Below are 22093 nucleotides of genomic sequence, written 5' to 3'. Positions count from 1 at the left end.
TATGGCTCCACACGCCACATCAGAAGAAGCTCCCAAGACTCTGCCAGAGCGACCACAAGCAGCCCAAGCAAATACAAGCCGCGGCTTGAGGTCTCTTCCAACTTCAAACCCATGTCTGTCTTATTGGCATCGCACGACTCGGGCTTGGCCGTACCTCGACCATAATTCATCAGAACCTGTTCCTTCATCAACGAAGTACTGCATCATAGGATCAGGCCTGGCAGGCTCTTTGACCGCATGGTCACTCGTAGAATCTGGCATCCCACCGAAAGAAATTCTTATTCTGGAAGCGAGAGAAGCTGTCTCTGGGGCGTCAGGCCGCAATGCAGGACACGTTCGACCAGACGCATTTCGAGGCTTCGCGGCATACGAGAGGATCCATGGAACTGAACAGGCGAAGAAGATTGTAGAGAACGAAAAGGTCGTGTTCGAGAGGGTCGATGCTTTCGTGAAAGAGAACAACGTCCCGTGCGATTTCAACTCCACCACGACGTTTGACGTGTGCTTGACCGAGGAATTCGCGCAGTACGAAAAGGAGAGCATGGAGAAGTATCGTGCAGCAGGCGGTGATGTGGCGCATGTGAAGGTCTGGGAAGGCGAAGAGGCGAGAAAGAAGACGCAAGTAAAGGACGCCCTGCTTGCGTACGAGTGGCCGGCTGGGTCCAGCCATCCTGCAAAGTTGGCACAATGGATCCTCACGAAGCTTGTGGAGGATGGAGTCGGGCTGTGGACACACTGTCCAGCGACCGAGGTGGTAAAGAGCGATGCGGGTCCCGGTGCTGCAGTGACTTGGGATGTTAAGACTCCTCGAGGGACTGTGTCGGCAGAGAAAGTGGTCCACTGTACCAACGCCTATGCATCATATCTTCTGCCCGAACTAGCGTCTTTCGTGACACCCAACCGAGCTCAGGCGCATTCTTTCATCCCGACTCGCTCGCTGTCCGGGTCGAACGCGATGAAGAGCACCATGTCGCTGCGGTATAGCCTGCGGCACTTCTTCTCGTTCATCCAAAGACTTGGAGATGGCACGGTCGTCTTCGGTACGTCGAGGGAGAACCCGGAATGGAGCCAGGCGACGAAAGACTCGCTGGTTTCTTTCGACGATACCTCGTACAATGAAGAGGCTGCCAATTCTGCTGCCACAGCTTTCAGAAAACTCTTTCCTGAGGACAACGTGAAGACTCTCAGACATGGTGAAGGCGCTGACCATTACTGGACTGGCGTCATTGGTATGACTCCAGATAGTGTCCCCATGGTTGGGCCTATCGACGGAAAGGAGGGCCAATACATCTGCGCTGGGTTCAACGGCCACGGCATGGCAAGAATATGGGCCTGTTCGCCAGGGCTTGTCAAGGTTATGCTTGGCGAGGACTGGGCAAGCACTGGACTGCCTGAATGCTTCCAATACAGCCAGGCGAGGCTAGAGAGGGCTGCCAAGCAAGAGGTGAAGAGCGTGTGGTAGCGTCCTTGGGCATAACAGTATCCAGTGTCAAATAGATGAATGAGGTTCTCTCGTTCTCCTCACGGCCCGTCTGAGACATTCCTGATGTTTGTGCCTCTGGTACGGAAGTTGGCGGATGGTCGCTGTGCGTATGTATTACGGCGAACTCCTGCAGGTACTGTTCTACTTTAGCCTCATCGGATATGCCGTGCGGCCAACAATGCTGTATCGTTTGATGAAGCTGTTGCGAGGAAGTACATCGCCCTGAGCCAATCGCGGCGGAGATCGGCCGCATCAGTCGCGTTAATGTTCCAGGCGTAGTTACTAACGAATAATCTTTAAGCTATAGTACCTCAAATAACGTAAAACTTTCAAGTAGTACTAGCTTCAAGCTCTATATTTCTATACTTTGGCCTATAATAGAATATAGCAAGAATTCTTATTTCTTAATATACATTAGAATTTAGAATCGACCAATGTTGATGCTCCGCCATTCAGCTCCTGCTGCGCCATTCAGCTCCTGCTGCGCCATTCAGCTCCTGCTGCGCCATTCAGCTCCTGCTGCGCCATTCAACTCCTGCTGCGAAGACCCATTCAGCCCCTTTCGTAGCAGGAGCTGAATGGCGTAGACAAAAGAGTAGCATCGCACCGCTGTGCAACTTCCTCAATGTCTACCGGTTAACAATATTCTCATGTCCTAGGAACGCGAACATGCTGGAACACATCTTAACTCCACGTCAATCCGAATACCAATATGAGCCTCTCGAACAGGGTGAGATCAGATTGCTGACCATCCAGCCTTGTCCACAAGATCAGTCCGTTCCAGTTGTCTGCGGATTGAGCCATGTCTCTCTAGCTGGCCTGGACACACGCCCCTATGAGGCACTGTCATATGTCTGGGGAGATCCTAAGCCTCGCGTTCCGATAAATGTGGATAAGAAGATACTCTTGCTACCTGTGAACAGTGAGAAAGTCCTTCGCCGAGTCGCCTACCCAGACAAGCCGAGAACAATCTGGATCGACTCTGTCTGCATCAACCAATTCGACTTGAAAGAGCGTAATCAGCAAGTCGCTATAATGCGTTCAATCTACGAAGTGGCCACTATGGTCTTGGTGTATATCGGAGATTCGGACGAATACACCGACCGAGCGATTAATAACATGGAGCTTCTCAACCGCGAGATTGATGAAGACGTCGGGAATGATGTCGAAATTATGGTGCCCGACGTCTTCCAGCAGCATCCCACCTTCATGGGGCCTGTCAGAACGGAAATCGATCAAACAGCCCTTCTCTCCTTTTTTGATTCAGCGTGGTTCAGGTAAATGAGAGTGGCAGCGCCTTGAGATCAAACAGCAACTGAGACTTCGCAGACGTCTATGGACAATCCAAGAATATGTGCTTGCCAAACAAACACAGGGCTTGTGCGGAGTCTGGGTCTTTGATCTTGACAAAGCTCTCCGGGTCAATTGCTGGCTATTTCTTTGGCACGGCCCAGCAGCTCTAGCTCTCGCTACTCCGGAATCAACAGTATACGTATCAACAATCTATTCGATAAAGATGGGCTTTCAGCGTGGGATCCGTTTGCCAATATCAAATGCCCTTACGCTCTCTCGATTTCGTGAGGCCCATGATCCTCGCGACAAGATCTTTGGGATGCTTGGACTGTTGCCGCAAGACCAAATGCACGACTCCATACTGCCGAACTATGAGAAGCCCGTTGAGGAGTGCTTTCGAGATGCTGTGAGAAGAAGCCTTCTTACGGACGACCTTCATGTCCTTGATCAAGTATCTCTTCGCGGTATAGCAGACCTGGAGGACAGCAAGTTCCCGTCCTGGGTGCCCCGATTTGATCTTCAATTTACTACTGTTAAGGATCCCAACCCTTGGGGAACATCAAGAACAGGGTACTATGGAGAATCTTCGGTTTCAAGGGACCTAGCTGGGAAGTTCGACGATCCAAATGTTTTGACCCTCCGTGGTTTGCTTCTTTGTGAAGTTTCAAGCACGCCCCGACCTTTCCATTCGGATGACGAAAGATTCATTACCAATTTTCGTGCGTTCCTGGACTCATTCATAGCAGTCTCGGGTGAGGCCGTCCTGGCCCGGACGCTGACCTTTGGTACCAATATAAAAATGCAATCAATGTCAGCGAATGATACCGGCATGCTTTGGGATTGGTGGTCGTGTTTCCAGCAGGACATTGACATTCCAATGCCGGGCGCTACCATTTCGTTGGACACCAAGGAACCTCTCCAGAGGGCATCGCTATTTCAAGCCGCCTTGAGTCACGGTTGTCAGCATGGACAACCAGCGATGACAAGCGATAATGGCATCGCAAATGTGCCAAATCTCGGCCAACCTGGAGACAAGATAATTGCAGCACATGGCGGTAGATGGCCGTTTGTGATACGGCCGAAGGGAGACTTCTATGTACTCATTGGCGAGGCATACGTCGATGGGATAATGCCTTGGCAAGAGCGCTTTGAGGAGATCAACCGGCGAGTAATGGATGTAGGTCAAAATGAAGATTTCAAGTTATGCTAAGCGTGAAATCGGTGGGGGCCAGGGGTCAGAGACGCCCTTCAGTACCACGAGCGATTCTGTCTCCACTGAAATCCACATCTATTGCAGTCAATTCTCCGAAATTATTCCCCAATCTGAACAAAAGGCCTGCACTCTGACATACAGTAGTTAGAATGCATCAGGAACGATTGTACGCTAATGTACGGCTGCCAGGAAGGAACAGGAACAGGCCTAGCGTGCGAACACCAACCCTAGCCTCTCGAGTTTTAGAGCTCCCGTGGTGATGGAGCTGCATCATCGTCCTTCTCCCCCTCCTCACTTCCACCATCACCACCCCAACAACACCCGTCTGTCTTTCGCCTTGCACGGCATTGTTGTCGCATAACTTTCCTTCAGCCTTCCACTCACTTTTGGCGCAAATCGGCGCATCCTTGGGGGTCTTTTTTCAGCTGTTAACACTCGCTCGCGCAACACCCTCCAAACCAATTACCGTCCCTCGCAATGGCCGACCCAGAGACCGAAGTCGTTATCCCCGAGGACGAGACCGCTGCCGATGAAGAGATGGGCGAAGCCGAAGGCGACAATGGCGCAGCCGAGACGGCACCGGGCGGATTAGAAGACATCGAGCCTGAGATACCCGTGCGCACAACCTTCCTCGAGTACGTGCGGCGCAATTGAATAGGTGGAACCAATGGATGCTGATGACGTGGTATTGCTCAGCTACCTGCGATCGCCCATCATCGAGCTGAAAGCCGGCCAAGGCGACGATATCGCAAACCTCCATGCTCACCAAGGCCTCCTCACAGCATCGCCGTTCTTTGCGCGAGAATGCGAGAACTTCACGGAGAACACACGCAACCGCCGCATCGACCTGACTGGCGAGGATCTTGCTGCGACCGCATCCGTCATCGAGTACCTCTACAAGGGCGACTACTTCCCCACTCTCACCGGCAACACCAACATGGAGTACGATGCGACTGTCCCACAGAACGACAACGACGGTGTTGGCCTTCTGCGCCATGCCCGCGTCTACACTCTTGCTAAGAAGTTTGAGGTTCCTCAGTTGGCAGCTCTGGCGCACAGGAAGATTCACCTCACCCAATCCACTGCCAAGGGCGAGATCGCATACGCACGCTTCGTCTACAAGGAGACCAGTCCCGACGACGAGGATATCCGCAAGCCAGTCGCCAACTTCTGGGCCACCCGATCGCATGTCCTGCGTCACGAAGCCGAGCAAGAGTTCAAGAGGATGTGTCTCGAGTTCCCACAGTTCGGTTTCGACGTTCTCAGCTTGGTGCTCGATGCGCAGGAGAAGCGCAGTCAGAGACAAGATGGTCAGAGCAGTGGTGGTGCGGGCAGGAAGCGACAGAGGGTGAGTAATGAATACGTATATGAACTTATTGTGTTGAGTGCTGACTGTTGTTTTACAGACGATTTTGTAAGATGTTTTCAGCCCAATACATGTGGCATTGCTATCTGTATAATATTGGTGTGCCTGGCGCAGCGCATTCGCCAGACCAAGTCGCAAACGACAGATGTAGTGTGCGATATTGCTCGAAATACAATGTTGGCATTTTATGGCGAAAGAATCACGACCATCTCCCGCATCGTAGTCGATTGCTGGAGAGAAAGTACAATGGAGCTCGTAAAGGCAAGAAATCCCGGCTGTATGTTGGACGAGCCGACTTGATTCTATGACACCCTCGCAACATCCTCATCCTTACAATCCAACACAAGATACTCCCCAACCGCATTCGCCATAACCGTCCCGGGCAACTCCATCTTCGCCACCGCCTCCTGCGCCGTCACGCCACTCCCCCAAAAGACAGGAACCTCATCATCCTTCCACGCCACCTCCCCCAACGCCCTCCCATTCCTCGTCACAGGCCTCTCCCCCCACTCCGGCATATCGATATCTCTGATCCCCAAACGCCCCACAGCACCCCAGCCCCAGTCGATCGGCTCCCCGTGCGCGAGCGCAAATGGAGCTGTTACTTGTCTGACTTGCCCGGTTTCCGCGGCGGAGAAAGACCGCATGCTCACTACCATCTCGCAATCGTAGAACGTCCCCGATGGGAATAACGGTTTCCGCGTGCGATACATCGGAGGGTGCGGAATCCTCCCTTCTAGTAGCCCGGCCTGGCGAAGAGCAGCTTCAATACTCCCCTCACTCGCGATCACGAACGCGACGTGGTCATCCTTCCATTCCGAGACTACGTCTTCCATGCCCTGACCGTCAGTAAAAACCTCCCCATCCCTCCACACAGTAAACCCCCCAACATCCCGCCTGAGATCAACATGCTGCCTCAGCAGCACCTCGTCATCCTCCAGCCAGGCGACGCGGGATTTGACGGCGTCGAAGATTCCCGGTTTCGTGCTCTCTGCCAACAGGGGTAGGGCTACGGGGTTTCGCGCGCAGAGGAGGCGGAAGTCGGCGGTGTAGGGGGAAGGGAGGATGAGGATGTGGGCGTGGATGTGGCCTGGGGCGATTTGGGAGAGGTTTATGATTGGGGGGAGGGTGTTGGAGCGGGCGGCGAGGCGGGCGGAGGTTCCTGTTTTGATTGCTTGGGTGGTCATGGTTGTTTCGTCTTTGTGTGGGGAGTGGATGGTTCGGTCTTTCTCGCTATGTCTGCTTGAGATTTGCGTAGTTGTTGAGATTATGGTGCTCGCCCGCACATATGAGGGAACGTTTTTAAGGTCATGGACTGAAGTTCATAGACACGCTGCTGCTTGCATAAATCTATGTATCATAACGAGAGAACGATTCACTATGAGATTTGGAGGAGAAAACAAACTAGTGAGGGGTTGCTGAAGCTAGTTTTCTGCAGCTCCACTTCAGGCCATCAATGTCTTTTGATTCTATGGATACTCTTATTTGGTCTTGCCAAGATTGATACCTTTGATATTTGATCTTTGAACAGGAGACTCGAGACTCTGCAAGTTCGACTAGTGAGATGGAGAGTGATACTCGTGGGGCTCGGCCATCGTACAAGTAAGAGACTTTGAACGTTTGACTGTGACATTGGGCAGCAATATCTCGTGCTGCAAAAGATCGCGTCGACAACAACTCTTCTTGTGCCCGTCAAGCGTACGCTGTTGAATAACGATGAACGCCCTTTCAAATGCGTGTGCAATGTCCTCTTTTGAACCCCCCCTTCCTTTCCCCCCTGCCATGGTATAACCAAACAACGCCAGAGACGACTCTCCCTCTCAAACATGCTCCTAACTCGTAATGTTCTGACTGGGCTGGAGCTGCTTGACCATGTCGTACCACCCACCACCACCAAATTGCGCCTTGCTTGGGCCTTTATTCTCGAACCCCAGCTTCTCATAATACGGTATGAGATGTTCGTGTGCGATGAGCGCCGCGTTGTCCGCCACTGACTGGTTCTCTATCCGCTGCAGGTAAGCCTTCAACAGCGTCTTGCCGAGTCCCTTTCCTTGGTATTGGGGTAAGATGGCCAAGCTGTGGATGCACACCGTCCGGCCCTCCTCCTTGTGGCCCAACTTTGGGTCCGGGTTTTGCGGTGTAGGGTAGGCCATGTCTTCATCGGTCACAACCAGCGTCGTTGTCTTGGTGGCGACGATGTGACCGAGAAGCACGGCTTTGCGTTCAGGAGCACCGCTGTACACAGGGGCCGATGTCTCTCCTGTTGGGAGATTGGAATCCTTTAGCGAGGTGAAGATGCCCATGCTGAGTTCGCCACAGTTCCTCAGGCGGTATTCGAACTATGATGGATTAGGATCTGGGTGTAAGCAATCGGTATGTGCAGGGATGAGGTGACGTGAAACAACAGGTCGCACAGGTGGCATGACAAAAGCGGGCTGTGAACGCTTTGATGCCCAATGCAAGGGAGGACATCAACACAATAACACAACAGATGTCGTTTTGGGGTGAGTAGCCGCCAGTTGAATGCGGTCACGTGGAGGTGTTGTCGATCAAGTGCAGATGTCAAGAAGTCGCGGCAGAGCGCTAGGGAAGAAAGCAGACAACGCATACCGCAGGCAGTGTATCACCAACATGTCATTGCGACCGGGTGGCGCTGCAAAGGGACTCACCTTTTCTCGAGTACATCTTTCCTGCGGCGGGAAGGTGGCTTCCTCCAGGCGAGTGCAGCTCTCGACGTCTGACAACGACAGTGTCTGGCAGTAGGGATGGATGTCGTCGCGCAGTCGGTTGGGCTGTGAGGCATCGCTCGTGTGTCCGTCGTCGGAGGCGTCCATTGGCGGTTCGCGTTCGATGTTGGTTGCTTTGTTGGATTTGGAGAGACCTGCCATGCCTGAGAGGGTATTCTCATTAGCCAGGGCAGACAGATCACGAGGCATTGTCTCGAACAGGAATGCGGGTGTCGATGGGGGTGGTCTCAGTTTCAGGTACTGGTGGTGTGGATGGATGGCGAGTTTATGTGATGATGGTGTTGCGATATTGCTGTGGCACGCAGAATGCAGCATGCACGCCGGCGATCAGAGATGACGCTGCGGTGGAGTGGATTGGAGTTTCAGGCAGGCGCAGACGCAGATGTGATGCAGTAGCTCCTGCCTTAGACTGCATCCACACAGACGAAGCCACGAGGGACTGGAGACAAATGTGCCGAAGTCGCACGTGTCGCTCCTTCTGCACCACCAGAGCTCTTTCCGGATTGGGAGCTGTCGTCCGTAACTGCGGCAGCTGCGATGGAGATTCAGTCTTGATGATGTTGACACGATGGACATGGAGTGAGGTGCAGTTCTGGCCTCGTCTATTCTTAGCCCCTCGCGTTCCGATGAGATGACGACGATCTCGGCACGATGGCCGCCGAACGTGGGGCAGATGCCGAAGCGCGCAGGCCGAGCGAGAGCTGCAGACAGCCGGCGGGCGAGGATGATCCAGCAGCGGCGATGATTGTCTGGTAACCAGGCGAGCGGATGGGCCGCATGCGCAGTGAGTAGCAGCAGCAACAGCAATACAACGCCGCCAGCACCTTACCGCCTCTTCACCGAGCCGGCCGGTGCCACGTGAGAGACGACGGCCATCAGTGTATATTCGACGCCGACGCCACACCAGCTGACGGCCTGACTTGACTCGCGCCGGTGGGAGCTTGTCCGCACTTCGTCACCGGTGCTGCGTCTGCTGCTGCAATTCATTCATTCATTCACTTACCTACGCCCTCACCACCAGCCGCCACCTTCTCGCACGTTCCAGATCAGACAAATCAAGCCCGTCCAGCCCGCATTAGTCAGTCATGAGACAACGGTAGCATCAAATCAACCACCACCATCACCATCCGCCTCCCCACCGACACCCACCCAGCGTAGCAGCGCCCGGCCAAGCATTTCCGTCAACTCGCCAGTCTCCCGCCGGGTGTCACTCTCCATCTCCGCCATTCCGCCTCCCAGCCTGTCACCGAGCCGCTCCCTCATCTCCATCAGGCGACGTGCATAACCACCGTCGACAACGCAAGGAAAGCACAACCACTTCACCCCTCTCCCAAACGGCAACATGTGAGTACAACCTCCTACCAAATTCCCAATACGGCCCATCCGCCAGCACCGTCTCACCGTCAAACCATACCTGTGTTACCGGGTTCCACTCCAGTGCTGACCTTTTGTCACTTGTGCAGGCCGCGAGTCACCATATCTATCATCGCCCCCAACCATGAACTCGACCAAGAACTCCTCACCCTCGACCTTCCCCCCGGTCTTTCGATAGCCGACCTCAAAGCCTTCGTCACCGCCGAGACCAACTTCCCCCAAGCGACTCAGCAGTTCTACCTCAACAACCAAGTCATCTCCGGCGACAACAAGACCTTAGAAGAAGCTGGGATCAAGGATGGCGACATGCTAGCTATGCTCATGCGTCAGCCACAGCAACAACAGAACAACATGGGGTCACAGCGACGTCAGCCGCAACAGCAGCAGCAGCAGCAGCAGAGGGGACCCACGAGCCCGCAAGAGATCGAGACCACTCGTCTGAGCATACTGGGAAACCCAGGCGCCATGGCTCAAGTGCGGTCGAACAAGCCAGCACTGGCAGAGGCCATCAACGACAGCGAGCGCTTTCGTGAGGTGTGGTTGGAGATGTTGCGAGAAGATGCGGATCGTGAGAACGAGCGGATGGAGCAGATGAGGCTGCTGAACGAGGACCCGTTCAACATCGAGGCACAAGCAAAGATCGAGGAGATGATCCGGCAGCAGTCGGTGCAGGAGAATCTGCAGTTTGCATACGAGCACAGCCCAGAGGGTACGTTAATATACCGCTGCCAAGACTGACGTATGATGGACTAACAAATGTGATGTGTAGTATTCGGCAGAGTGACGATGCTCTACATCCCTGTCCAAGTCAACAAGCATCCTGTCAAGGCCTTCGTCGATTCCGGTGCCCAAACCACAATCATGTCACCCTCCTGCGCAGAGAGCTGTGGTATCATGCGGCTTATCGACAAGCGCTACTCTGGTATTGCCAAGGGCGTTGGTACTGCGCAGATTCTAGGTCGAGTGCATTCAGCACCTATCAAGATCGGCAACGCGACCATGTCGTGTTCATTCACTGTCATGGAGGGCAAGGACGTCGACCTACTTCTCGGACTGGACATGCTCAAGCGGTTCCAAGCCACGATCGACCTCAAGCAAAACAAGCTCATCTTCGGTGACGACAATGAGGTGAGCTTCTTGGGAGAGGCCGACATTCCAAAGTATATGGAGGAAGCCGAGCCCACCATCGCTGGACCAAACGGCACAGAGATTGGCGCTCAGTCGGGCACCGTCAAGCCAGCTGGAAGCTCCAGTGCTGCTGCATCGTCTTCTGGCACGAATGGCTCGTTCCAGGGTCAAGGTCAGACGCTTGGAGCAGGAAAGGCACCTGCAGGATCGAGCACACCCGCAGCCTCGGCAGGTGCGGCGCCAGCAGCATCACGGCATCCCAAAGAAGCCATCGATCAGTTGATAGGGCTGGGATTCAACCGGCAGCAAGCCATTGCAGCGCTGGATGCGTGCGATGGCAACGTCGAGTATGCGGCTGGTCTTCTGTTCCAAGGCTGAGTTCCTGTCTTTCGCAAATTGTGATTCAACGACAGGCATCAGATACCCGAGCTTCTTCTACATGCTTGCCTACCGTCAATTTCGACGGAACGAATGCCATAGCTGGACTATTATTGGGAGTAGACTTATGATAGTATCCATATCACAAGCTACCACACGCAGCAAGAGCTTGCTTGGTGGCACGAAACAACTCAACCACAAAATTCGTGCGGTGATTTTACTTGCACTGCTAGCTTAGTACAGTTACTGTGGCACGGTAATGTTTGTCTTCGTTCAACTATAATACCCCTGTCTTGTGCTACCCCATTCACTTGGCCATCTCGTCACGAGCCAGAGAGTGTTATGCGGAGGAATGTTCGAGCGGGTAGTGCAGCAAACTCAGATGTTACGAACGAGACGTGGAGTGAGTTGCGAGACGTTTTCCAGAAGCATCAACCTCTTCGCAAATATCTCTAAGTCTTTCGTTCCCTGCACTCACACCAACAAGGCTGCTTGTTGGTGCCTCAGGCCACCAAAATTCCTTTGCCCCGCAGCTTCCGCCGCCTTTCACTGCACCTCACCTCTCACGCGACCTTCCCCTCTCATCAACCCTGGTTCGTTTTCATCGCTTGTCCACTTCTACTCGACATATCACTTGCGGGCTGATTGAGGCTGCGTCGCCTGGATAACGATCCGTGATGCTACTGGACCAGGCCATCTCTCTCCGCATAAGGCACCCCTGAGCGCAGTCTTCACCGGCGCTCTCGACCAACGGGCAGTGTGAAAAGATGGACAACGTCCCGCAACCCAGACGGCCTTGGAAGAACAAGGCCGACTTTTTCAAACCTTTCCGGACGGCTGCTGCTGCGAACGCTTCTTCTTCTTCTTCAACCCCATCGTATGAAGCGACGCCATTGACCGCTGGAACTGGAGCTGAAGTGGGAGAGAACATATCGACTTTCTTCTATGATCCAGCCGTCTTTTCTCGGGATAGACACATCGACACGGAGCCGGATCTGAGGGATTTGAATAATGCACTGATTGCGCTGGTCGATGTGTTCCCGGATGTTCAGCCGGAGGTTCTGCGCGAGATGTTGCTAGGCGTTTCTGAGGAGAGCCGTTTGCAAGTGGTCACGGAGCATCTTGTGCAGAAGAAAGCGAAATGGGTTAGGGGACGGTACCGTACTCCAGCGAGTAGTAGGAAGCGCAGCGATGAGTCCAAGAAGACAAAGTCACGGCCGGCAGGCGTGCAACTGCGTCTGGAGAATGAAGACATGTTCCGGAGCGAGGCGTACAAGAAAGCCGTCAAGCAGGTCCTGTATCAGGAGTTTCGAAGTCTGAGCCATTCCACGATCAAGGGTGTTCTTGCCGAGCAGAATTTCTCGTACATGTTTGCGAGGCCGGTGTTGCAGCAAGTAGCGAGTCGATCATGGCGTTTCTCGATTTCAAACTTCTGGAACAAGCGCAGTCAAGCCGATGCGCATCCCTATATTATGTGGCAGACCCATGGGAGTGTGGATGGACAGGCTGCGACACCGGCTGTGAAGCGGACTGGGAGTGTGGAACTGGACCACGAGTTGTACGAACTCTTTGTTGAGCCAATCGTGAGAAGACAGAGGCAGGATAGAATCCTTGCGGACTACACGACAGCATGCGAGGTCAACGAGGCGGAGGCCGAAGATGCAGAGGCGCTGTTCGACTGCGAGTGCTGCTACAGTTCAGTGTCATTCGAGAAGATTGCGACTTGTGACGATGGGTGTCATTACTTGTGCTTGGACTGCATTCGACGCACAGTGAACGAAGCTCTGTACGGACAAGGATGGGCGAGAGCGGCGGACCTACACAAGGCTACTGTGCGCTGCTTTGCTCCCCTATCTCAGGACTGCCAAGGATCAATACCTAGCGATCTGGTTAGAAGATCTCTTACGCAAGGGGCGGATAATGATGATGCGTGGAGAGACTTCCAGGCCAGAGTCACGACGGAGACACTCCTCAAGTCTGGCCTTTCACTTCAGCGCTGTCCGCTATGCAGCTACGCCGAAGTTGATGAACCGCCGTCACCAAGAATTCGCCACCCCAAAGCCATCTTGAACCACGTCTCGACCAAAGCACCACCAGCATTCCAAATCATGTTCATCGCCCTCTTTACTCTCTTGGCAATATTCACACTACCGGTCCTCCTCATCCTCGCACTCATCTGGATACTCACTCCGCTGATCCCACCCCTCAAAGCCCACCTCCAACGCTCCCTCTCCCGGATCCACACCCACCGCCGCGGCATCCGCTTCCAATGCCAAAACCCAACCTGCACCCACCTCTCCTGCACACGCTGCCTCGCCCCTTGGACTGACCCACACATCTGTTTCTCCAACGAGAAACAATCCCTCCGCACCGCAATCGAAACCTCCACCACCCACGCCATCAAACGCACCTGCCCGCGCTGTCTCCTCTCCTTCGTCAAATCCTCCGGCTGCAACAAACTCGTCTGCAACTGCGGCTACACCATGTGCTACATCTGCCGACAAGAGATCACCAGCAAAGAAGGCTACGGTCATTTCTGCCAGCATTTCCGACCGAACGGGGGACGATGCGGGGAGTGTGAAAGGTGTGATTTGTATGGGGATGAGGATGAGGAGCTTGTGGTCAGACGGGCGGCGGAGGAGGCGGAGAGGAAGTGGAGGGAAGAGAGGGAGGGGACCGGTGATGAGGAGGGGAAGGAGGGGGAGGGTCAGAGGATGATTGAGGTGCTTGTTGGGGGGAGGAAGGTCAATTGGTGGGAGGAGTGGTTGGATTGGGGGGTTGATGCTGTTGTGGAGTGACTCAATGTTCAAGAGGTTTGTCGATGATTGAACGGAGATTTTGACGCGTGGTTGCAGTTTCTGAGTAGCTATGGCATCTTCTCTTCGTTGCGTTAATGCCTGGATGTCTATCATCCCTCTTGCCGCTCAATGCTCGCCCGCGTCTTCGCTGATTCGGTTCTCAGTTTTTGCGAACGATTTTCCATGCTCTTCACCGGCCTCAAAGTAAGACCACAGCCAATCCAAGACTTCGATGAGATGGCGCTGGGTTTCCGTTGTTGGAACAAGCGATCACATCAAGTCGGCACCTGACGACCGAGCGCGGGCTGTGGGTAGGTTGCCGTCGTGACAGGCCGACAGTCAACCTCGTAGCGCTTGGCTGCGAGCTGCTGGGTATCCTCCGCCGTCATCTCATGCCGCAAGCCTGCTGTCGTCATATACTCCGCGGTGACCTCGAATGCCGGCCGGTGGGCTTTCTCGATGTGTATCTTGAGCCCCCGAAGGCCGTTGAGCACCCGGAATCCGTTGCTCGAGCCCTTTTTCGTCGACCGACCGCAGTTACCGTGGCAGATCGGGCACTCGAGCTCGAGCGTGCGACCTGTCTCTTGGTCACGTACGATCAAGCCGTACAGCACGACGTCGGTATCGATACGCTTGAATTGGTCCAACTTGGTCGGAGTGGCGCCGGTGTAGGTCGTGGGGACTTTGCGAGAAGTTCCGCTGGGCGTCGAGGGGGTCTGTGGGAAAGGTCAGTTGGGGCTCGAGATGAGGCTCTGGTGGAAGACTTACTGGGCTCTGCTGATGGCCACCCTGGGACGAAGCTTGTCCGCTACTTGGGGTACTGTTGGTCGCGCCTGGGTTCGGGACACCGCCGTAAAAGTGCTGCTGCGCGGCGGGCTCGGGGTGCTCACGTATGGCTGCTGGTAGCTAGACGTACTCTGCGACGTGCTGGTGGGAGTCGGAGTGGGGGAGGCGTCGAAGGGCGTCTGTTCAAGATACCATTAGCTTGTGCTACACCACCGTATGTGGTCGAGTACGTTACCTGAGAGCGACTGGCATCTGCACCGCCGTTCTGGATCGCATTGATCTGCTGCATGACCGACTCCAGCTCCAGCAGACGTTCGCGGCGCTCGTCCTCGTTCTGCGCCATGTCCATCAGCTCTTCGGTGAATCTCTTCTCCTCGCGCAGGTCTCGCAGACGCTGTGCTTGGTTGTCCATGGCTGTGTGATGCGGGAGCAGTGTGTGGTGGTTGATGAAGAAGCAAGCAAGGAAGCGAAGCCGCAGTTTTGGAAAGCAAAACAAGAAGCCGACAGAATTTAATGGAACGTGTCCTCTAGGCGGCAGGGTCTGCCAGTGAAGCAAGCGGTTGCAAACGGCGAGAGAGTTGGTGTACGCGCTAACGAAATTGCCCAAAGAGGGAATTCTTCATGTGAAAGTTGGCGTGTGGTTGGAGCTTGTATATACCGCCTTTCGCCTCAGTACACGACGAACATGGACCTTGCTTTATGATGTTCTCTGGCCGATATAATTAAGCGATTTCTGTGTCAGACTGATTTGTGAGATTTGTGTTGGGCGGCATATACAGAGTCAATCTCGAAGGCACGATGTTCTTGAGAGCTAGGATGAGACATCAAGGAAAATCAACAACACCCGTTTCATGCTCGCTGTTAAGCTACAGGTGCCCGAAAGTGACAACGCCGATAAGCAAGACCTGGTCACGAAGTGAATGATGTCGCTGCCTGTGTGCTCGACTCTCGCACTAGCCCACTATCACAAGCGACCGTGGAGATGGATATCCTTTCCACGCCATCATATACCAGCATCACTCCGTGTCCACGTTTACGCTCCCTCCTCAAGACCAAGCCGCTTCGCGAAAATCACAGCCGCATAGGCACCACAAGCAACAGCCAAAGCAACATAATCGTACACTCCAACGTGGACCTTCTCCTCGCAACAGAAAAGGAACGACTTCTTGTTGACCGTGGCGATACGAAGGCCGGTGAGGATGAGAAGAATTTTCGAGACATCGTAAATCATGCGGCATCGGTCGTAGAGGTCCCGTCGTGCAAGATTGAAAATCCGATGTTCCGGATATGCCGACCAAAGTACTAGGTAGAAGCCCGTGCCGACGGTGGTCATGACCAGGAACTGTATAGCTTTTGCATTCTGCTTTTCCGTCATTTCCAGAGGCGATTGGCGTCCGCGGTCTCTGAAGTATTGGTATGTGTAGGGGACGAAGGAGAAGAGGACTAGGAGGGCAAGGACAATGTAGTGACTTAGTGTGAGGCCGGATCGAGGCTGGGGCTTTTCGTTGGTTGGGATAGTTGTCTCGGACTTTGCTTGAGAGGCCATGATGTCGTTGGTTGAAGCTATGGTGTTGTTGGTCGAGGTCATGGTGTCGTTGGTCGGGGTGATGGTGTCGTGGGTTGGTGCTTAGTTGGTTTCGGTAGGAAGAGAATGGTAGTTTGGTGTGAGGTGTGGTGAGGAGTGCATCCACTGCAGCTCATTCTTTCGAGTGTTGGGGCGTGTTGTTGGCGCCAGTCACCTGTCGTTGCTAGAACATTTGCTGTCGTCCTTGTGGCGCTCTCAGGAATCACTCTTTCGCATCAGGTGGGCCCGACCCAAGCCACTCCGAGCGCAGTCGGGTGAGGTCGAAGAGCTGGTCACGCTTGAGGTAAACACAAGTGCATTGCCCATGATCAAGCAACCTCCGTTTCCTACTCTCGAAGGCGAACCAAAGTAATCGGCGGAGCAGGCTCTCTAGTCTTCATCTTGATCTCAACAATCCCAGAAGCCTCCATGAAATTCTTAGTCTTCAAATATCCGTAATTGCGAGCATTCAGGTCCGGCGAAAGCTTGATGAGATGGGTACCAACATCTGTGAGATTTACGAAGTCGCTTTCGTAGATCTTGCTGCTGCGGATTGCTTTTCGGATGCCGTCTAGTGCTGCCTTGTCGAGTGGTCTCGGGCCAGGCTCTATTCGTGCAGAGGCCGGAGCAGGCAGGGGTAGTGCAGTTGGCTGATAATGAGGAGGTATCTTGGACCTTGTTGGCGAAACCTGTCGTATGGGGAGAGATCTGTCCGGTATGGCAGGCGTGAAATGCGAGGACGGCTTCTGGGGCGTTACAGACGGCAATGCCACAGGCTCACTCGGCTCATCTGTTTGCACAGACAGAGCATCCAGATAGATGGACTCGTTGCAAGCTGCAATCAAAGCTCTGTGCGAGTTGCTTCTGTTCCCGAAGCCGTAGACAGAAACTCCTTGTTCACGGATTCGTGCAGCAAGACGGGTGAAGTCGCTGTCGCTTGACACGATGCAAAAGCTGGAAAAGCGGCCGGTGTAGAGGAGATCCATGGCGTCAATGATCATCGCTCCGTCTGTAGCGTTCTTGCCAGTCGTGTATGCAAATTGCTGAATAGGCACGATTGAATGCTCGAGCAGACACTCCCTCCAGCCTCTCATCTGCGGATTTGTCCAGTCACCGTAGATTCTCTTCACACTTGCCGTTCCGTAGTTGGCCACTTCCGCCATCAGGCCAGCAATATTTCTGAACGAGATATTGTCTCCATCAATCAGGACCGCCACATTGTCGCCATCGCTTGCTGTCTTCATTTTGCGGCGTTGAAGAGGTTGTTGTTGTTTGCAGCATTTGTTGGTGCAGGCGGTCTGTTTGTTTGACGAAGAGGGAATAGAAAGAGCTCTGCCAAAGGGTTCGCATCGAGATTAGCGTAGTTTTGAGAGGGCCGAGGCTGCTTGAGATAAACATTCATTCACTGACTTGACGCTAGTTGGCTGCCTCATGAGCGATCGGCATGCTCGGAGCATCGCTGGCTCAGCACCTTCTGTTGCCTTCATGGAGATTTCGTCTTTTCAGTGATCTTCACTTCCCAGAAACGTCTCTCATATCGGTCTACTCAAGTCTCTTCCATCTCTATGTACGTCTTGCCCCGGCTGACATCTTAGGCAGGCTGCAAGAGTGTAAGCTGGCCCTATTAACACAAAGAATATTCATGATCCTCATACTAGTACTCTGTAATCTATAATAGTCAAACAGTCCAAAAAAGTCTACGGTGAGACGATTCGATGACCTGTAGGATACGTAAACTCTCTTCTCCACTGGACTGGCAGTGAGCATTCAAAGACGACAGACCTCTCGCCCTTGATTTGCAGTCAAGGCTCGCCGTTTTTTCTTCCACTTCCCCGGAGGATGGTCTCCAAAACGTCATGCCGATAATTCTGCCCTTGTCTAAATCTTACTACTCTCCACCTTTGGAGTTTCATTGAAGACAAAGTAACCCTAACATCTAGTCAGTAACGATTCAGAAGCTCCAGGGAATGACTGCCAATATACCTCTTGCTCTCCAGTCGCTATCAGCTTCCCCCTAGTGTCCCATATCGTAATCCCGATTGCTGCCCTCCTGCCCTTCGCCCACTTCGTTACGCACTCCATGAGTATCCCTTCGTGGACATCGAAACCCTCGGTCACGCAAAAGTGCAGGGTATGACTGAGCGTACTCAATACCTTTATTTTCGTTGGGTTGAGTTTTGGCGAACTGGACCTGTCACCGATTGGTCGAAACCCGAAGTCGATGTCTTGTACCGTCAGTGGCGTGTCCAGCGTGTAGAAGTCGGAGAAGAAGCGTGTGGCGACCAGTTGCGCTTTTGAGGTTGTGTTTGGGAAGAGTGTTCGGAATTTGATGCGGTATTTTCTTTGAGATATCTCTTCGTCGTCCGAGACACTGAGTCTGATGTTGCTGATCGCAGGATATGCCGTGTTCGCTGGCCAGCCCTTTGGCTTTTTTGCGATGACGCCGTACAGGCCTGCGTGGCCGTCATCCAGTCCTAGGTCGGTCGGCGTGGAGGCTGCTGCTAGCGTCTCGCTTGAAGGCTTGGGAACATGGTCGAAGATTTGAGGAGTCCGGTCCTCAGGCGCTGGTCCGGTAAAGTTGAATGTGTTCATGACTTTGACGACTCCTTTCTGCTTCGCTTGGACGACACGGCATGCAGATCTCGACGTTGTCGTAACTCGTTGCACTTCATATTGAATCGGCACGCTCTTCATGCCAGCGCCCAGGAATCGAGAATGCACTGAGTGTAGGGAGAAGTTTTGTGGCACAGTCTCGTAGGCTGCTAGCGCAGCCTGACCCATCACGACAGAGCCCATGAGATGAGGGACTCCATTGTGTCCCCAGGCTTCATAGCGCCCTGTGTAGGAATCTTTCCCATCCGTCGGTACGACTGAAAGCTGCTGCTCGAGCTGCAGAGGATGGTCAGAACTCATGTTGCGTGCGTGGTCTGTGGGCTCGAGCGGGGCTGCGATCTCAAGAGATTGAGCTCCTCAAGATGCCGGCTCACAGCGAACAACGAGAAATGCAGATTGTCTTGGCTTCAAAAGCTTTTGGAGACCCAGATCATCTAATCGTTCACCCAAAGAATTAGTAGGTTGCGGAAGTTCGGGATTTGTGTTGGTCCAGCTTCTGACCGAGGTCGAATCCTTGATCTGCTCTAGTCTTACGTGAGACGAAGCTTATTAGGTCATGGGTTCAACAACAAGTATCGTCGTACAATTGACCAATGATGCAATGGTCGGACGGACACGCCGAGCTGGCAAGTTTTCTGTCTCCAATCTCCAGTGATTGAGATACCAAATCAGTGACACCGGGGACGCCGATCCTTGCATCCTGTCCGCGACTGGTCATGACCTAAATGGGACAGCCTTGTAAGCTTCAAGTACAGGATAGCTTCGTATTTGCGAATGGAGGCAGACGAGCTTCGAAGAATGATTGACCAGATGCGTGGAAATCTTTGTCACAGCATTTCAGGCTTATGTTGGCTATCTTCATTCCCACTGATAGCTTTAGCAGAAGAGGTGTCAACAGCGCAGGACATTGGCATGTAAATCTCAGCCGTACGCGGGGATATTAGCCTGGTCGACACTCAAACACCGTACTACTCCCCTAGAAGAAGTGATGAAACCTCGGGTCATTCGCAGGCCTACTTTCATTCTACTTCTAGAGTCTTGTGTCCCGTACGACTCATTCATGAAAGTGGGGAAAAATTTGAAATTTACTTTTAATTTGCGGACATTGTCATTGATTTTGTTTACGAAATTTGAGACTATCTGCCTCATAACCTCCCCCTCTTGACCTACGGCAGCTCATCCAAGATCCCCATTCTCTATCGTCGACCCTAGACTTCCGTCATCAAAGTCTCCTCCTCGGTCACCTGGCCAGGCTCAGTCATCATGGCATAGATCTTCTGCAGGCTGCGATGGATGCCAAAGCAGATCAGAACCGCGAGGCCAACGACCACAATCAGTCCCGAGACGAGCAAGTCCGGGACCTGTGAGGCGAAGTCCTCGCTGTTTTGAGCGTAGACAAGGTACGCGCTGTATCTCGATGCGAGAAGAACGAGAGCGCAGATGTAGAAGAAGAATGCCGAGACCGCGCTGAGCAGGTGAAGGCAGCGAGCTGAGTTGGATCGTGGGATAGAAGGGCCCTGAACAAAGTCTGTCGATGCAGAGTATGTGGGCAGCGTTGAGTCGGGTGGGTAGAGTGTGTGGTAGCTTGGTGGCAGGATGCTGTGGTATGATGGCGGTGGAGTCATGTTGCGCGATGGTGAAAGTGGCATGTTGTCGTTCTTGTTAGGGTTGGTCTGGAGATGGAGAGACTTTCGAGCCTTGAGCGGTATTTATGTACTGATGTTGACAATGTGTTGTCGTCGGGATTACATTCACTCGCATGCGCAATGGGTTGTGTGTTACTGTTGAATAGCATTGCGGCTCGAGTGCCAATATGCGTTCATTTTGCCGCACAGAGATACCACATAGTCTTGCAATCTTTCTACTCACGGGTCCAAGAATGTAGAGAACAATGGATTCAATTTGAAAGCCTCGCGTAGTATTGGGACTCGCGGAACAAAGCATCCACCGAGGTCTCCTGGAAGTCGTCCGGTGAGTTGGACAAAGAACCCTTCACATTGTAGTCAGAAAAATTATCGCTTAAAGGCGACCAAGAGGGCGTTTACACTCGTACCGTCGCAGCGGAACAAGGCCACGCTGCAACAGAGCAAACTCTCCACTCTGGAAAAGAATAATATTGGGTGACTCTCTTGCTGACAATACTTGAGCAGAAAATCAGCGTTTCGTTTTCAGCTCATACTCGTTATTGCGAATATTATCCCTGTGCCTCAGCCTCCTCATGGTCCAGAATATAGAGGCAAACACTCACGTCGACATTGATACAAACGCTAAGAGATCAACTCTCCCTTATCTGGTTCTCGTAGACTGCATGCTTCTACGGAGATAAGAGCTAAAGATCTTCATGAGCAGTGGCCAAGATGAAGTACAATCCTGCAGCTGAGGTTCGACATCCACCACGATGTCAGAAAGTTCAAACTGCAAAGGGTCATTTGTCTCGTAGGCGTTGAAGGGGGACAAAGGAAGAGCACTATCGGAAGGAACAAAGGGTTACTTTTGGAAGTGCGTCGACTCCCGTCATATCCAATTATCTCAGAAGGCTTCCCCCTCATAACTTGTAAGACCATTCCTTCAGTCTTTGCTCTGATATCGATCCACAGGACATCGACGTATCGACGCCGCGGCAGGTAGTCTAGTTGGCCCGTTCTCCACCCCAAACTCCGAGCTTTCACCTCTTCAGCCTCCAAGACTTAGATATCGTGTACCCAGGAATACCAGTCTCTGGATCCTCCCTGGCGTAGTCGTGTTGTGAAGTATCTCATGCTCCTGACTCGGCAGAACCTCAGAATGCCGTGACCCACGAGAGCCTCCGCGCTGGATGCTCAATGCTCCTCTTCCTCTTCAGGCCTGTCCAAAGCCCTCTCCAACTTCCTCAAGACCTCCTACTCCCGCATCCACTGTCCAAACGCTTCCACCGCAGTCGCAATCAAGCAGGCGCCCACCACCACGTAGAATGCTGCTTCAATGCGATCGAGACCTCCCGAAGCCGTAACGTCGTGATTGAGGCCATCCAAACCAAAGCAGAGACAGATGACGCCACCTGCGAAGAATATTCCAATGCTCAGAGCCCAGTTGAGGACGGTGTCTTCGTCCCAGAGCCATGCCCAGCACTCTGTAGCTGCCGTCCCAAGCAGCAAGTCTCCCACCATGATGTAGAACGCAGCGTCGATGAGTTCGTAGCCCCCGTTCCTCAAGGTGCCAAATGCGCAGCAGAGACAGAAGACACCGGCGTGGAAGGCGGCCGCGATCCGGAAAAGCCACTTGAAGTTGACGGACGAGTCAATGGAGGAGATCATGTCGCTTGCCGTGTATAGTTGGGTGATGGCGATCGTGGTGCTTTTGCGTATTGCAGT

At 53.3% G+C, this 22093-nt stretch overlaps 13 protein-coding genes across 13 annotated transcripts; 6 read left to right on the top strand and 7 right to left on the bottom strand.

Annotated features, from left to right (window-relative positions):
* Window position 1: 1 nt before the first annotated feature.
* On the top strand, window positions 2-1462 carry M409DRAFT_25201 (uncharacterized protein; the record flags this gene model as incomplete). The annotated part of the gene is made up of 1 exon (XM_033807584.1): window positions 2-1462. The coding sequence occupies one exon, from the start codon at window positions 2-4 to the stop codon at window positions 1460-1462; it is 1461 nt and encodes a 486-aa protein (XP_033665211.1).
* A 690-nt stretch (window positions 1463-2152) lies between these two features.
* Window positions 2153-2764, top strand: M409DRAFT_25200 (uncharacterized protein; the record flags this gene model as incomplete). Its single annotated transcript, XM_033807583.1, has 1 exon — window positions 2153-2764. The coding sequence occupies one exon, from the start codon at window positions 2153-2155 to the stop codon at window positions 2762-2764; it is 612 nt and encodes a 203-aa protein (XP_033665210.1).
* A 1702-nt stretch (window positions 2765-4466) lies between these two features.
* Window positions 4467-5407, top strand: M409DRAFT_25199 (uncharacterized protein; the record flags this gene model as incomplete). The annotated part of the gene is made up of 3 exons (XM_033807582.1): window positions 4467-4624; window positions 4686-5337; window positions 5396-5407. The coding sequence occupies 3 exons, from the start codon at window positions 4467-4469 to the stop codon at window positions 5405-5407; spliced, it is 822 nt and encodes a 273-aa protein (XP_033665209.1).
* Window positions 5408-5657: 250 nt separating this feature from the next.
* On the bottom strand, window positions 5658-6542 carry M409DRAFT_25198 (uncharacterized protein; the record flags this gene model as incomplete). Its single annotated transcript, XM_033807581.1, has 1 exon — window positions 5658-6542. One exon carries the CDS (start codon window positions 6540-6542, stop codon window positions 5658-5660), a length of 885 nt encoding a protein of 294 aa, XP_033665208.1.
* A 645-nt stretch (window positions 6543-7187) lies between these two features.
* On the bottom strand, window positions 7188-8291 carry M409DRAFT_25197 (uncharacterized protein; the record flags this gene model as incomplete). The annotated part of the gene is made up of 2 exons (XM_033807580.1): window positions 7188-7694; window positions 8025-8291. The coding sequence occupies 2 exons, from the start codon at window positions 8289-8291 to the stop codon at window positions 7188-7190; spliced, it is 774 nt and encodes a 257-aa protein (XP_033665207.1).
* A 462-nt stretch (window positions 8292-8753) lies between these two features.
* Window positions 8754-10982, top strand: M409DRAFT_67861 (uncharacterized protein; the record flags this gene model as incomplete). The annotated part of the gene is made up of 3 exons (XM_033817588.1): window positions 8754-8854; window positions 9566-10185; window positions 10555-10982. The coding sequence occupies 3 exons, from the start codon at window positions 8754-8756 to the stop codon at window positions 10980-10982; spliced, it is 1149 nt and encodes a 382-aa protein (XP_033665206.1).
* A 767-nt stretch (window positions 10983-11749) lies between these two features.
* Window positions 11750-13780, top strand: M409DRAFT_56597 (uncharacterized protein; the record flags this gene model as incomplete). Its single annotated transcript, XM_033813343.1, has 1 exon — window positions 11750-13780. The coding sequence occupies one exon, from the start codon at window positions 11750-11752 to the stop codon at window positions 13778-13780; it is 2031 nt and encodes a 676-aa protein (XP_033665205.1).
* A 275-nt stretch (window positions 13781-14055) lies between these two features.
* Window positions 14056-14978, bottom strand: M409DRAFT_56596 (uncharacterized protein; the record flags this gene model as incomplete). The annotated part of the gene is made up of 3 exons (XM_033813342.1): window positions 14056-14496; window positions 14549-14656; window positions 14697-14978. 3 exons carry the CDS (start codon window positions 14976-14978, stop codon window positions 14056-14058), a joined length of 831 nt encoding a protein of 276 aa, XP_033665204.1.
* A 621-nt stretch (window positions 14979-15599) lies between these two features.
* M409DRAFT_25193 (uncharacterized protein) lies at window positions 15600-16154 on the bottom strand (the record flags this gene model as incomplete). The annotated part of the gene is made up of 1 exon (XM_033807579.1): window positions 15600-16154. One exon carries the CDS (start codon window positions 16152-16154, stop codon window positions 15600-15602), a length of 555 nt encoding a protein of 184 aa, XP_033665203.1.
* Window positions 16155-16477: 323 nt separating this feature from the next.
* Window positions 16478-17374, bottom strand: M409DRAFT_67859 (uncharacterized protein; the record flags this gene model as incomplete). The annotated part of the gene is made up of 2 exons (XM_033817587.1): window positions 16478-16737; window positions 16912-17374. The coding sequence occupies 2 exons, from the start codon at window positions 17372-17374 to the stop codon at window positions 16478-16480; spliced, it is 723 nt and encodes a 240-aa protein (XP_033665202.1).
* Window positions 17375-18008: 634 nt separating this feature from the next.
* Window positions 18009-19043, bottom strand: M409DRAFT_25191 (uncharacterized protein; the record flags this gene model as incomplete). The annotated part of the gene is made up of 2 exons (XM_033807578.1): window positions 18009-18059; window positions 18114-19043. The coding sequence occupies 2 exons, from the start codon at window positions 19041-19043 to the stop codon at window positions 18009-18011; spliced, it is 981 nt and encodes a 326-aa protein (XP_033665201.1).
* Window positions 19044-19951: 908 nt separating this feature from the next.
* M409DRAFT_56593 (uncharacterized protein) lies at window positions 19952-20392 on the bottom strand (the record flags this gene model as incomplete). Its single annotated transcript, XM_033813341.1, has 1 exon — window positions 19952-20392. One exon carries the CDS (start codon window positions 20390-20392, stop codon window positions 19952-19954), a length of 441 nt encoding a protein of 146 aa, XP_033665200.1.
* Window positions 20393-21100: 708 nt separating this feature from the next.
* On the top strand, window positions 21101-22054 carry M409DRAFT_56592 (uncharacterized protein; the record flags this gene model as incomplete). Its single annotated transcript, XM_033813340.1, has 3 exons — window positions 21101-21179; window positions 21341-21367; window positions 21519-22054. The coding sequence occupies 3 exons, from the start codon at window positions 21101-21103 to the stop codon at window positions 22052-22054; spliced, it is 642 nt and encodes a 213-aa protein (XP_033665199.1).
* Window positions 22055-22093: the final 39 nt, after the last annotated feature.

The sequence above is a fragment of the Zasmidium cellare genome (assembly GCF_010093935.1).
Source record: "Zasmidium cellare ATCC 36951 unplaced genomic scaffold M409scaffold_26, whole genome shotgun sequence".
In the NCBI taxonomy this organism is placed as follows: domain Eukaryota; kingdom Fungi; phylum Ascomycota; class Dothideomycetes; order Mycosphaerellales; family Mycosphaerellaceae; genus Zasmidium; species Zasmidium cellare.
The sequence above is the reverse complement of the archived record's forward strand: the minus strand, read 5'-3'. Positions and strand labels throughout refer to the sequence as shown.